Source organism: Drosophila pseudoobscura, chromosome X (genome assembly GCF_009870125.1).
Source record: "Drosophila pseudoobscura strain MV-25-SWS-2005 chromosome X, UCI_Dpse_MV25, whole genome shotgun sequence".
Taxonomy (NCBI): Eukaryota; Metazoa; Arthropoda; class Insecta; order Diptera; family Drosophilidae; genus Drosophila; species Drosophila pseudoobscura.
Genome location: NC_046683.1, coordinates 18758603 through 18772492, shown reverse-complemented (window position 1 = coordinate 18772492; position 13890 = coordinate 18758603). Strand labels below are relative to the sequence as shown.

Sequence of the window (13890 nt, the reverse complement as noted above, 5' to 3'; positions counted from 1 at the left end):
TTTTCATTGCCTGCTTGTCGGTGCTGCTGCCCTCGGACCATTTTCATCTCACTCAATATTGGGGTGAGTGAAAGTGGAACCGGGGGTGAGAGCACCGGTAAATGACGATCGGCGATCGGGTCTCTCGAGTGTGGAGAGCATGGGAGTTGGCGGACACATGAGTGTTCCACCATGAACCTCGTCCGCCCGACTCTCATCTCGTCCGCCCGCTCGAGAGGTCGCGATCGTCGGACGTATAAAAATTGAATTATTCGCCGCCTCCATTAAAATAGAGACTCTCATCTCGTCCGCCCGCTCGAGAGGTCGCGATCGTCGGACGTGCCAAAAACCGTTTTTCGTGTCGTTTTTGCCGTGTCGCCATCTCATCTCCGTTTTTTCTGTGTTGCGCCCTGTTTTCTTTTGTGCTGTCTGTCGTGTGCCGTGCCGTGCTGTGCCGTGCCCCCCGCTGACATGACAAAAAGTCCCTTCCCCCCCACCACCACCGCCAACACTACTACCGACAAACTTTCTTCTCCCCAATAAATAAATATTTTAAACGCCAACAAATAACATAAATATACACAAACTAACTAGAGATAACTGTGTAAAAGAGACAGAAAGTGCCAATAAATACATTAAATACAAACACACACACACAAGTGACTTATTAATAAAACAAAGGGAACAAACAGACAGCAAATCGCCAACACACAAACCAACAACAACTATGACGAGAGGAATGGCCAGACGAGGGTCGAATAGACGCCACAGCGACGGCGCCAGAGCGGCCCGCAGATGCGCACTAGCAGCAACAGCAGCAGCCAACAACACCAACACCGCCAATAGCAGCAGCAGCAGCAGAGCCCTCGGCGCAGGCGCCAACACCAACGCCCCAGCCAATGCGGAGCGCCAGCGGGTGAGTACCCAGCCATTGCCATGGCCGATTTATCCACGGCCACAGCCACTCCCCCCTCGAGCCCCATAAAATCAGCAACAGCAACGCCAATACAAACTGTAAATCCCGCAACCCCGCCAAAACCCAAAAACCCGCCAAGCAAAAAGGGAAAGGCCGATAGGACGCCGCTCTCGCTGCCGCTTTTCCCGCCTCTCAGACTGTCGAACATTGAAAACCGTTCGGGAGTAACGGGAGAGGGAGAAGTCGGAGGAGAGCCGGCAAACCGACGCGCAGGAGTAGAGCGCCAAAACGGCCAAAGGGCAGCCACACACACATACACGAACGGATCGAACCCGTTGCGAATCTAACTTGGTTCGAGTTGGAGCAACGGGTCGATCCAAGCCATAGCCCAGCCAGCAACTACACAACCACAAACAGCAACAACTACACAACCACAGCCAATCCCACCAACACCAAAACGACGCCGCGCCCTCATCGACAGTGAGAGCGACGATGAGGAGGGTGAGAGGAAGCAGGCCAGACGACGGGGCCGCCATCACCAGCAGCGGCAGCAGCGACCGCCAATCAAGAGGAATATCAAGAAGAGGCAAACGATGGAGGAGCTGGAGGCCATAGTTCAGGAGCAGCTGAGGCAGCACGAGCTGCGGCAGCAACAGCAAAAGCAGCAGAAACGGACAACAAAAACCGCCAACACCAACACAGTTGCCGATCCTGCCTCTCTGCCGCAATCAACACAGCCAACACATGCCCCTGCCCCTGCCACTACTATAAATGCCAATAGCCAGACCCACAGCCATCACCAACATCAAAAACAGCCAATACATAGACAATCACCAGCGATTCACACAGAAAATACGGACAATAACAATACAAATAATGACGCCAACACAAATACAATTACAAATACATCTGCCAATACCAACACCAACACCACCACCGCCATCACCAATATAAACACCCCTGCCACTACCACCGACGATGACATCCGCCACGGCGAATTCGGGCATCAGCCCAGCCAGGAACGTGGCTTGAGGATCCTCATCCGAGGACTCTCCCACTCCATGCCGACGGATTGGATTCGCAGCAGTATGCTGAACGAGGGGCTCACGGTTCGGTTTGTAAGGGCAATCACCGATCGATTCGATCGCAGCCGCCAATACAACCTCTTCGAGGCTGAGATCGCCCCCAAACCGGACCGTGGCCAATACGAGGTATTGAAGCTGCGACGCCTGGGTGGGAGGCCCGTCACGGTTGAGAGACTTGGAGTCTCCCGTGACCCTGCCCAGTGCCATCGATGTCAGGTGTTTGGCCACACCCGTGCATATACCCGTGCACCCGGAGTCAACGATATGGCGACCAAATTGGCGGACGCACTTGAAGGCGCCTGCGACCAGAGCATGCTACCGAGAGGGACGTTCCGGAAGCACAAGGATCCAGTTTTCTGGTGGAGCGAAGCGATTGCGGCTCTCCGTAGAACCTGCCACCGGGCCAGAAGGCTGCTCCAGCGAGCCAGAGGCACACCGCGCTTGGCCCGATGCAGCGAGTCCTACAAAGCGGCGAGGAAGGAGCTGAAGACCGCCATAAGGAACAGCAAGAGGGAATGCTTCCTTAAGCTGTGTGATGCCGCCGAAGAGGACCCCTGGGGAGGCGCGTACAGGATGGTGGTGAAGAGACTGAACGCAGGCAGCAAAGCTCCAACAGATCCAGAGGCACTGGAGTGCATAGTCAGGGTACTGTTTCCTCGAGGACGGCAGATTCCTAGCTCCCTGCGGTTCGAGCTTAGCCCAAGCGACATCTGCGAGGTTACGGAAGCCGAGGTGTTGCAGGCAGGCAGAAACCTGATACCTAGGAAGGCTCCGGGTCCGGATGCGATCCCCAACAGCGCGTTGAAGCTGGCACTTCTTCTACTCCCGAGGGAAGTTGCGGGCCTTTTCAACAAATGCCTCCAGGAGGGGACGTTCCCCGAGAGGTGGAAAGGGCAACGGCTCCTACTATTAACCAAGCCGGGCAAGCCGCCAGGGGTGGCCTCTTCCTACAGGCCCATCTGCCTTCTGGACTCCATGGGAAAAGTCTTCGAAAGGGTGATCGGTGCGAGGCTGAGCGCAGCCATCGAAGCAGCAGGCGGTCTCTCCCAGAACCAATACGGGTTCAGGAAAGGGAGGTCGACGCTGGACGCCATCTTGAGGGTCGTACAAACGGCGGAGGAAGCCATTGCTGGGACCAGGTGGAGAGGCGGAACCAAGTCCTATTGTCTGGTGGTGACACTGGACATAAGGAACGCCTTCAACTCGGCCGACTGGACCCGGACGCTGGATGCACTGAGGTCCTTCAACATCCCGGGCTACCTACTGAATATAGCGCGCAGCTATTTCAGCAATAGGGTGCTGACAATGGACACATGTCAGGGCTCTAGGGCATACGAAGTCTCAGCCGGAGTCCCGCAGGGCTCCGTTTTGGGACCTCTGCTCTGGAACGCCATGTACGACGGGGTCCTACGGCTCCCGATGCCAGCCAACACTAACCTGGTGGGCTTCGCTGACGACGTCGCAATAGTGGCGGTAGCGAAGGAACTTGCCGCAGTGGAGGAGCTTGCCAACGTCGCCATACAAGCCGTCGAGGCGTGGCTAGCCGCCGCGGGGCTGGAGCTGGCGGCCCAAAAAACGGAGGCGGTCCTGATATCCAGCCGTAAATTTTACCGTACATATTCCCCGCTTTGCAACACTAACAAACTGTTGATTTGATTTATTTATTACTCCACTTTTATTATCCATTAACAAGACAATCTGGTGACATCCAATAGCCATGGCAGAAGCCGCTAACGTGCGCCAGAATCTGCAGAATGTGCCGTCGATCTTTGAAATATCAGCGGCGGAGACGCTGGACAACCTGATATACCCGGCGCTGAGTAAAATCTTCGACTACTTTGGCCTGCGGCTGGACTTTAAACTCTGGGGCAACCTGCGAGTGCGGGAGGAGCTGTCGCCGCTGCTAACCTGGATCCTGCAGTACCTATACCTGCGGAACCGCGCCTCCTCCTTCGGCGAGAGCTTCTACGGACTGCAGCGCACAGCCACTGGGACGGGAGAGCTCTCCCGCCTCACGCTGCGATACCCGAGTGAGCCGCCTCAGGAGGACAAGTGGACTTACATATTCCTGAAAATGCTGGAGGTGCTGGCCTTCTTCCTGCAGTTCATCCAGTGGTGGTACTCCAACGATCAACGCCGTAAGGTCGGCGGCACGCTGCAGAACCCCGAGGCCATGCAAAAGCGAGATCTTCCCGAGGAGGTGAAGCAGACGCTGCCCCAGATAGGCAAGTGCCCCATCTGCCTGCTTCCCCTGCAAACACCAACAGCGTGCTCCGTTTCCGGCTATGTTTTCTGCTGGAAGTGCATCATCAGCCACATGAAGGAGCACGGCACATGTCCGGTGACGAGCTATCCCATCAGTCTGGACGACCTCGTGCGCATTTACGAAACGTAGCGTAGCCATAAGTCTGAGTGTTTATTTTGTTATAGAGAATATTTGTTAAATACATCTGAATCAGAAAAAAAAAGTGGTCGAGACCGCCAGAGTACAGGTGGGTGGGACCGCGATCGAATCGCAGAGGTCCATCAAGTACCTTGGAGTCCTCATCGACACGCGCCTTTCCTTCAAAGAGCATCTGGAATACGTCCACACGAAGGCCGGTGGGACCGCGGGAGCGCTATCCAGGATGCTGCTAAACACCAGAGGGCCAAAGCAGGCAACGAGAAAACTGCTGACGAGCGTCGTGACGTCGCAGATGCTCTACGCCGCTCCGGTGTGGGCAGAAGCCGCGAAGGTGAGGAGCTACATGCGAGGAGTAGAGGCAACGTACAGACTGTGCGCCATTAGGATCGCGTGCTCGTTGCGGACCATCTCAGACGAAGCCGCGTTAGTCATTGCCGGGCAAGTCCCGCTCAGGGAGCTGATAAGGGAGAGGAAGGAGATCCATGATGCCATGACGGACAGTGCAGCCGAGGCACGCTCCAAAGCAGAAATTAAGGACGCCGCCAGAAGGACCAGCATAGACAGATGGCAGACTCGATGGGACCACTCACCCAAAGGCCGATGGACCCACACCCTCATCCCAAGCATAGCATGCTGGGTTGAAAGGAAGCACGGCCAGGTGGATTTCTACCTTACCCAGGCACTGAGCGGACATGGCTGCTTCCGCGGCTACCTCAAGCGCTTCGGCCACGAGACAGAGGACTGGTGCCCCGAGTGTGGCACAGGCATAGAGGAGGACGCTCGCCACGTCCTCTTCGACTGCCACAGGTTTGACCTCGAGCGTCAGACATTGGAGACAGTAGCAGGGTCTAGGGTCAGCACCGAGACTCTGGTGCCGCTGCTGCTGGCAGACCCGAAGGTGTGGGAAGCGGCCGCGGAGTTCGCCTCTAGCGTGATGCGAACGCTTAGGTCCTTGGAGAGAAGGCGGAAGGAGCAGACGGATTAGGAGTCCACGCCACTGCGAAGCAATGCTTTGCGGCAGTACCGCAGTCCGCGGGGCCCCTAGTCCCAACACACTCTTGTCCGATAAATATAAATTGTAAATATTATAGAGCAAATAAATAAGTATATGAATATAAAAAAAAAAAAAAAAAAAAAAACCCGTGCATATTGTAGACGAGCTGCTGTCTGCATGAAATGCGCGGGCGGGCACCTGACGACGGAGTGCAGCAAGCCAAGGGCCGTCAATCCGAAATGCGCCAACTGCCAGGGCCAACACATTAGCGCCTACAAGGGCTGCAGCGCCTACAAGGCAGCCAGGCAGAGGCTCGTGGCCCACAGGGTCGCCAGGGAGGAGGAGAATCGACGGCAGCAGCAGCAGCCTCAGCCACTACGGCAGCAGCCACAGCCAATGCAACAGCCAATGCAGCAGCAACAGCCAGCACATCGTCTCCAGCAGCCACCACAACGTCACCGGCAGCCACTACAGCGACAGTTGCAGCAGCAGCCACCCACACAGCCACTCCACACACAGCCGCAGCAGCAACGTCAACACGGTCTGGGTCGGCAGCATCGGCAACAGCTACAGCATCGCGACCAACATCCCCAGCCATCGACCAGGGGGCGCCAACACCAGAGGGTCCAGCCGATGCAGCCGATCCCAAATCGTGCTCAGCAGCAGCAGCGGCCAGGCGCCCAGTGCAAGGACAGCTGTGCCAAACATCTAAAAGAGAGCGCCATTAAAATTAAAATGCTGGAGGAAAGGTTGACAGCAATGGCCACGGTGATCGCAAACCTGACAGAGGCTAGAGGCGGGGGCTTGGCAGCCATGCCGCCACTACAGACAACACCACCTACACACCCGCCGCCACCACAACCAGCAGCCAATACAGCAGCAGCAGTAGCCATATCGGACGGTGAGCCGGATATGGACATTGACGACGACAGCCAATGGACCGATGAAGAGCCTTACGAGGACCTACGTAGGTTTCTAAATGGTCACTCCAGCGGCGACTTCGAAAGCGACGGATTTTACGGCGATTACTGACTGCGCCAAATAGCAGAAGTTTAATGCCAATGCCACCTAAAAATAGACAAAAATTAAACACAATTAACAACAATCTGCAAATGACCAAACATACTCACCCGCCATTGAACCGACAGAGCTGCCCCTACAGCAGCTGCCTCACCACTCCTGCAACTCTCTTGAGGCAAAATGGGCGAAATTTGGAGGCCTCATCAGCAGCACTACCACCGCCAATCCAACAAAAGTCCAGAGGCCAGCCACTAAAACACATTAAAAATAAAAACAGTCAATTCACGCCAACCCGAAAAACAGCAAAAACACACAAAAACCACACGTACCTGCCAATCACCAGACAGAGCTGACCAACAAGAAGCTGCCTCGCCATTAACAATGACAATCTTCTGCCAATTGGGCGGAATATGAGGCCCCTTTCGATGACGCTGCCACCACACCACACCATCACAATGACGTCACGTAAATACCTGCTCACAGCTGCCATTCCAAACGACGACGCAGATGCTGGCGCCTGTTGCCGCTCCACTGGGTCGCACCCGTCTCTCATGCCAATTATGTGAGGGCGGGATGGCCTGGTGTTGAGCCGCCAGACGCCAGCAAATCCTGCAAAAAAAGGAGAATCATGAAGGAGGCTGCCAATAAAAACACTCAACTCACCTGCTGTTTTACGCCAACACCAACCAGACAAGGGTCGCCACAAACAACATTCAAACGCCGATAAGCACCTGCAAATAAAGAAAAATTAAAACCAAAGCCAAAAAACAAACACCTCACCTGGATGGCCGGACCAGCAGCCATCCAAAACGCCATTAAAAACTGACGACGAACGTGGCCGAGGAGGCCAGGCCAATCCACCTGACAGCGCATCCTGGTGGCCGGACCAGCAGCCACTCGGATGCGGCCAACAATTAAAATCGACAGCGCATCCTGGTGGCCGGACCAGCAGCCACTTGGATGCGGCCAATAACATGATTCGTTGGCATCACATATCGATGCCAATGCCAACGCACTGGACAATGCATCTCGGGTGGCCGGACCAGTGCCACTCGATTGGATGCGCCATCTCACCTGACAGATGCAACGTGGGCGGCCGGACTAGAGCCGCTCGCCATCTCCAACTTTGCCCACGATGCACGCCAACACCACCAATCCAGCCATCGCCAATAAACAACACACAGGGGGACAACAGAGCCGGCCAGTATACAGCGTAATGTTCGCATTGCGTCTGTTATGCCTGCCGGTGCTCCGTTGTTGTTTGTCCTCCTGTTAGAAATAAAATAAATATAATTAATATGTTTATATGTTGTAAATGTATGTCAATTATTGTTTATTTTACCTTGTCTGCATCAATGTATTTGTTGTAGATGTCAATCCTGTTGTTTCTGTAGTTTTTGCATGTCCGTAGTTGTCCATAGTTTTAGTTAGATTAGTTGCCTGTGATATTAGAAATAAGTTTTTGTAAATTAATGTAGTTTTTCTGTAGATAATTGTATATTATTAGTAGTTTTCTGATTAGTTTTATTACCTTTTTCCTCTTCTTCCCCATCTATCTGCCATTCCCATATTCCCCTTGACATGTGGTATCACCAAAAATACCACGCAAATACTAGACAAAAATGACCGATAACACACAAAAGCCATTTCAAATTTAAATTGCATTTATCAATGCCCAGTGTGTTATCGGTCGCCAACTTCGGCAATTTATGCCCAGCCAATCCCACACCCACCCCCCCCTACCCCCTTCAAATGCCAATAAATACCAAATGAGGCTGAGCAGGAACAAAATTTACACTGCCAGCCATCGCCACTCTGCCACACGCCCCAACAAAGCCACTACAACCGCCCACAAGATGCTATGCGGTCGCCTCTTCGGAGCTACACGCGCCCGGATCGTAAGATCCGGAAGTTTAAAGTATCCGGGCGGTTATACGCCCGTCATAACTCCGCGCGGAGATATGTCGTTTGTGACACGGCGGAGATATGTCGTTTCGAAACGACTTAAGTCCGCCAGAAAATAATTAACTAATTTCGCATGTAAAATACACTTATATTTTTTTGACAGCATTTCCTTTTATAACATAATTTTATTGAAATTAAAAAATGTGCAATAGTCCAAATACACAGAAATCATAATAGCAGTTTTCTTAAATTTTTTCGTTCTTAACTTACACAAGTTAATTATAAATAAAAACATTGCGTATGGCCTCTTCGACTTCTTGGTTGCAACTTGGACATTTTAGCTTTATATTTTCATTTTCTTCCACGTCGTTTTTTGCTTGGTTGTGGGCCACAATTTGATCCCAACATGTACCACAAATGTTTACGTGATTGCACGGGCGCAACAACACAGACTTTGGGTTACATAGGCACACATTGCATGGATTTATTTGAACCAATGACTTATCAGATGACTGACTTGAATGAGAAGCATTCGATGAAAGTGACGATGTGGAAGATTTCATATCAGAAGACATTCCAGTTAAATTGCTTTCATTGTCCACACCTTCAAAGAAGTCCTGCTTTGAAAAGCGGTCAGCTAAGGAAACAGTGCATGTCAGAAATCCCTGTATATCAATTTCACCTCTTTCAAAAAGATCCATTGCGTCCATTATTTTTTTTGAGCGATCCTGAGAACATTTCTTATTGCATTTCAGCGTATTTTCAAAACCACTCGATTGCTTGGCATTTTTCTTGCATGCTTGAGTAAAATGAAACCAACAGGCGTAACAATTCATGTTGGGATGCAGACCTTTTAACGCGTTACGCATTGCCTTTTCGTAATCTGTTATAAAGGATGCTCCTTTAAGGCAGCAAATGTTCGAGTCTATATATGTGAATAAGTGCTGATAACACAGCTCCGTTTTGCGAGTCATCAAAACAAAAACAAAAGGGGTTATCTAATTAAAAAAAATTTTTGATTAGAGTTAGTAAATAAAGTGTAGCATAAGAAGAAATTTATTTATATTATATTAATTTATTTAATATAAATTATTAAAAGTTGCTTAAAATCTCCAAAAGGGCACACTTTAAATGTAGCATCAATTAAATAATGCCTATTATGCTCCGGAATGTTGGCTTGCATCAAGGTGATTACCTTGTCTGATGAAAATATGCAATAAGCAAACGAGCTCGATGCGTACACTTTTTTATAGAACTGATTTGCAGTATTTCCCTTGGTTATTCCAAAACGGTTCATAATATTTTCGTCTTGAAAAGCTTCCAGAACATTCTCTGCAGAAGATGGAGACTTTGGCAAGAAAGGCTGTCTTTTTCTTTGCAAAGTGCGTTTGACAGAGTCATAATTTATTTCAATCTCCGCTTCACCTCTTGTTTTCCTAATTAATTGAATAGAAAAATAATACATCAGTCTGTGTGCATTTCTTGTCTGCTCGCATGCACATACATATGTACATGTACACCTACATATGTACATATGTATGTACATCAGGGGACGGCACGGCCAATGCTCGCAGACGGACTTCGAAACTAGCATTTACCGGTCAAAAACCGAGCGACGACCAAAGTCTCGCAAACGGACTTAAAGCAAGAAACACCGGATCACGTAATAGAACATGAACGATCATGTCAAACTGCGACCCGGCACAACGCGTTTGTAACAGTGGTCGGCAGCAACACAATAATACTTTTTGTTTTAGTTTGACTTCTGAAGTATGTATATATGTACATATAGTGCCTCACAGCTTAAATGAACCAGAGCACTTTTCAAACTTCAAACCCCTGTAAAAATCAATTGAGCAGTCCTATAACAAAAATTTTAATACAATTCTGTTAAGATTTGACTTATCTTACCAACCAAAAAAAAGAGTTCGATATTCTTCTCCGTTACCCCGCAAAAAGGAAAAAAACAAAATGCGCACTAGAAAACACCTTCTCTTTGAACAAAATAAGCTGTGGGGTGGAAAAAGGCAGTATTTTTGTTATTTATTATTTAAAACGTCTTAGAAAAATGTTAAAAAATATAAGAAGTTCGTTTTGTTTGTCATTTCATTTTCATTGGTAAGTTTGATGGTTTAGAAGTTATGAAAATTTTAAATTTTTAACGTGCTTTGGTTCATTTAAGCTGTGAGCCACTGTACAAACATATGTAGCAAGGCAGTTTGTATTATTAAAATTTCAATTAATATATTAACTTACTCAGCAAGAACATCATTGAATACTTTTTTGGTGTCGAAATTGCTATTATTTTCGCACTTCAGTTTTATTTCACTAAGAGCACTGATTTTTTTCATTTCATCACTCTGAGGGCCATGGCTATGCACAACATATTCAGGATTTGAGTAAACTCTAGATTTGTCTGAACTTAAATAAACTCTGGCTTTACAGAATTTAACTCGGCACACATATGTGGTTTCGCCTAGTTTTAATTGTTTGTTTTTTACATAAATTTGTTGCTCGAATAATGAAAACAACAGTAACGAGCAGCCCGCTCGGCTTCCTTCTCTGAATTCAAATTTAATATTTTCGTAGTCCATTCTTACTGTCTGAGCAACCGAATCGGAATGAATGCAGCAGAATAATGCGGCATATTTTTGGCGCGCGCCTCGCACGCTTTGCCTATTGCACAGAAAAAAATATTCTATAACATTATATTCTATGCACATGTTTAAAAACAATAAATTATCTACATATTACATATTAAATAATACGTTTATATTACATTAGGTTAGGTTAGGTTAACCCGGACGGCCCTCAGCGGGGCCGCGCATAGGCCAATATGGCCCTTAGTTATCCGGATGGGGGGTGTATGAACCGTCGCGGGAGTGTTAATGTGGTTTTAAAAAGTCCCCGAGAATCGAGGTGTTTTTAGCATAGGCCAGCAGTTCCTGAGGCGTCCTTTTGGAGGCATCTTCCAGTGATGCCAACACTGGGGCGCCCAGGTATCTCCTCCTTGCCCTTGAGAGAGCCGGACAGTTGCAGATGAGATGTTCCAGGGTTTCGATAGCCCCAGGTTCCTCACATTTCCTGCAACTGTCTCTGTTGGTGATGCCTAGCTTTGCTGCATGTGCAGCAGCCAGACAGTGACCTGTTAGTATTCCCACCATCAGTCTGCAGTCCTTTCGTGGTAGGTGCAGTAGGTAGTGGCTAAGTTTCTCGTTGCGCTCCTTGCACATTATCTTCGAGGTTCTGCAGGTGGTGGTACTCCTCCACCTGCTATCAGTCTGTGCTCTAGCCTGCTTCTCTAGATCGCCTTGCAGCGTTCTGAGGGAGACAGGCACGTTCTCGGTTCTCCTATTCTCCAGCCCGACGCCTTCCTTAGCTAGTACGTCCGCCGTTTCGTTTCCTTCGATGCCCTGGTGGCTGGGAACCCAATAGATCCGCACTGTCTTTGTCGTGCTTAGGATGTCTAATGCCGCCCTGCTCGCCAAGACACTTCTGGAACTGACCACGGACGACTGCATGGATCTTATCGCCGCTTGGCTGTCGACGAATAGGTTGACCGCATCGTGTGTTCGTTCTGTGCGGAGAGCGACCTCCGCTGCTTTCCCGATGGCAAAAACTTCTGCCTGGAATATGCTGCATGGGTCGGGTAGCTTATACGACAGCCTTATCACGGGGTCTGTGCAGTATAGGCCCGCTCCTACTCCTCCGTCCATCTTGGAGCCGTCTGTGTATATATTGAGGTGCTCAGTTTGGTCCCTTCCAATCTTCCAGTCTTCAGGTCCCAGAGATGTGGTTGTTTTGACGTCAAGGCAAGTTTGGGGGGTCATGTAGTCAGTTGATCTGGTCATTTCCCTGCCGATTGAACTATGCCCGTATCCTTGTGGCGATAGATTTCCTGATGCTATGAGGCGTTGTGCTGCCTTTCCCGCAATCAGGCGAGCTTGAATGTCCAGGGGGTCGATTCCGAGTATGGTTTCGAGTGCTTTTGTTGGGGTTGACCTCAGCGCCCCTGTAATACAGAGCAGAGCCTGTCGCTGAGTCTTCTCCATAAGCTTATGGTATGTCTTCTTTTCAGTAGCCTGCCACCACACTAAGGCTCCATACAGCAGAGTTGGTCGCACCACCGAGATGTAGATCCAGTGCATTAGAGCAGGTGACAGGCCCCATGTGCTGCTGAGCATCTTCTTGGATGCATAAAGCGCAATGGTAGCCTTCTTCACCCTTTCCACTACATTGGGCCTCCATGCCAGCTTGCTGTCCAGTACTGTGCCTAGGTATTTCACCTGTGATTTTGGGGTCAGCCTAGTTTGGTCAATTTTCGGGGGGGTCCATATCGGTACCTTGTACCTCTTGGTAAAGAGGATGAGGTCCGTCTTGTCCGCGTTGATACTGAGTCCTACCTCTTCCGCCCACTCACGTATCTCCCTGAGTGTACGTTCCATTAAGGAGCTGAGGGTCGATGGACATACACCCGTAATAAGTATGCTTATGTCATCTGCATAAGCCGTTATCTTTGGGGCCTTCCTTTCAAATCTCTTGATGAGGTCGTCGACCACCAGATTCCACAGTAGTGGCGACAGGACTCCACCCTGAGGTGTGCCTCTGTGTGCCCCCTTTACCATGGAAGCAGTGCCCCACTCCGATTGCACCCGTCTGCAACTTAGGAGGTTTTTGATCCAGACGTTGATTGCAGGGTGTATGTTATTCGCTTCTAGGCGACTTGTTATTGCGGTTGTGGCCACGTTGTTGAATGCTCCTGAGATGTCCACAAATGCTCCCAAAGCATACTTTTTGTTGTGAAGGGCGCTCTCGATGGTGGCTACTAGCGAGTGTAGTGCCGTCTCCACTGATTTCCCTTTAGTGTAGGCGTGTTGGTTTGTTGACATCAGTCCCTCTACCTCATTCCTGATGTGCAAATCCAACAGCTTTTCTAGTGTTTTTAGTATAAAGGAGGTAAGGCTTATCGGTCTGTAGTCCTTGGGACTCACGTGGCTGCACTTTCCTGCCTTAGGGAGGAAGACAACTCTCGAGGTTCTCCATTGGATGGGGATATAGCCCGTACTTAGGCATGCTGAGTATATTGCGAGGAGCCATGGGGTGATAACCTCTTTGGTCAACTGCATCATGGCTGGGAATATCCCGTCCAGTCCTGGTGCTTTTATGCCCGCGAAGGAGTCTATGGCCCAGTGTATTCTCTTAGTGGTTAACAGACCTATTGGAGGGTGTTGTTCCTCGGTTGCTAGGTCCTGATGCTCCTTGGCGTCAGTGACCTCGGTGCATCCAGGGAAGTGCGCCTCCATTAGTGCTGTTAGGGCTTCTTTGCTGCCCTCTGTCCACTGTCCGTTGTCTAGTTTTAGTTGGCTCTGTACTGTGGGCTGCTTTGAAAGCAGCTTCCGAAGCCTGGCGGTTTCGGGCACTTTCTCGATGTTGGAGCAGAAGTTTCTCCACGAGTTCCTTTGTGCCTTACGTATTTCCTTCTTGTAGCTCCTAAGTAGGATTTTATATTCCTCATTGACAATCTCCTCGTTCGCTTGTTTGGCGATCTTGAAGAATTCCTTGAGGTTGTTCCTTTGGAGAGAGAGAT

General features: G+C 49.8%; 2 protein-coding genes across 2 annotated transcripts; one reads left to right on the top strand and one right to left on the bottom strand.

Annotated features, from left to right (window-relative positions):
- Positions 1-3669: 3669 nt before the first annotated feature.
- Positions 3670-4448, top strand: LOC117184548 (peroxisome assembly protein 12-like). The gene has a single exon (XM_033382739.1). The coding sequence runs from the start codon at positions 3698-3700 to the stop codon at positions 4373-4375; it is 678 nt and encodes a 225-aa protein (XP_033238630.1). The 5' UTR covers positions 3670-3697; the 3' UTR covers positions 4376-4448.
- A 1755-nt stretch (positions 4449-6203) lies between these two features.
- Positions 6204-8079, bottom strand: LOC117184547 (uncharacterized). Its single transcript, XM_033382738.1, has 7 exons — positions 7930-8079; positions 7741-7838; positions 7473-7667; positions 7062-7129; positions 6728-7007; positions 6509-6649; positions 6204-6446 (listed from the first exon to the last, which is right to left on the bottom strand). Exons 1-6 carry the CDS (start codon positions 7948-7950, stop codon positions 6535-6537), a joined length of 777 nt encoding a protein of 258 aa, XP_033238629.1. The 5' UTR covers positions 7951-8079; the 3' UTR covers positions 6204-6446; positions 6509-6534.
- Positions 8080-13890: the final 5811 nt, after the last annotated feature.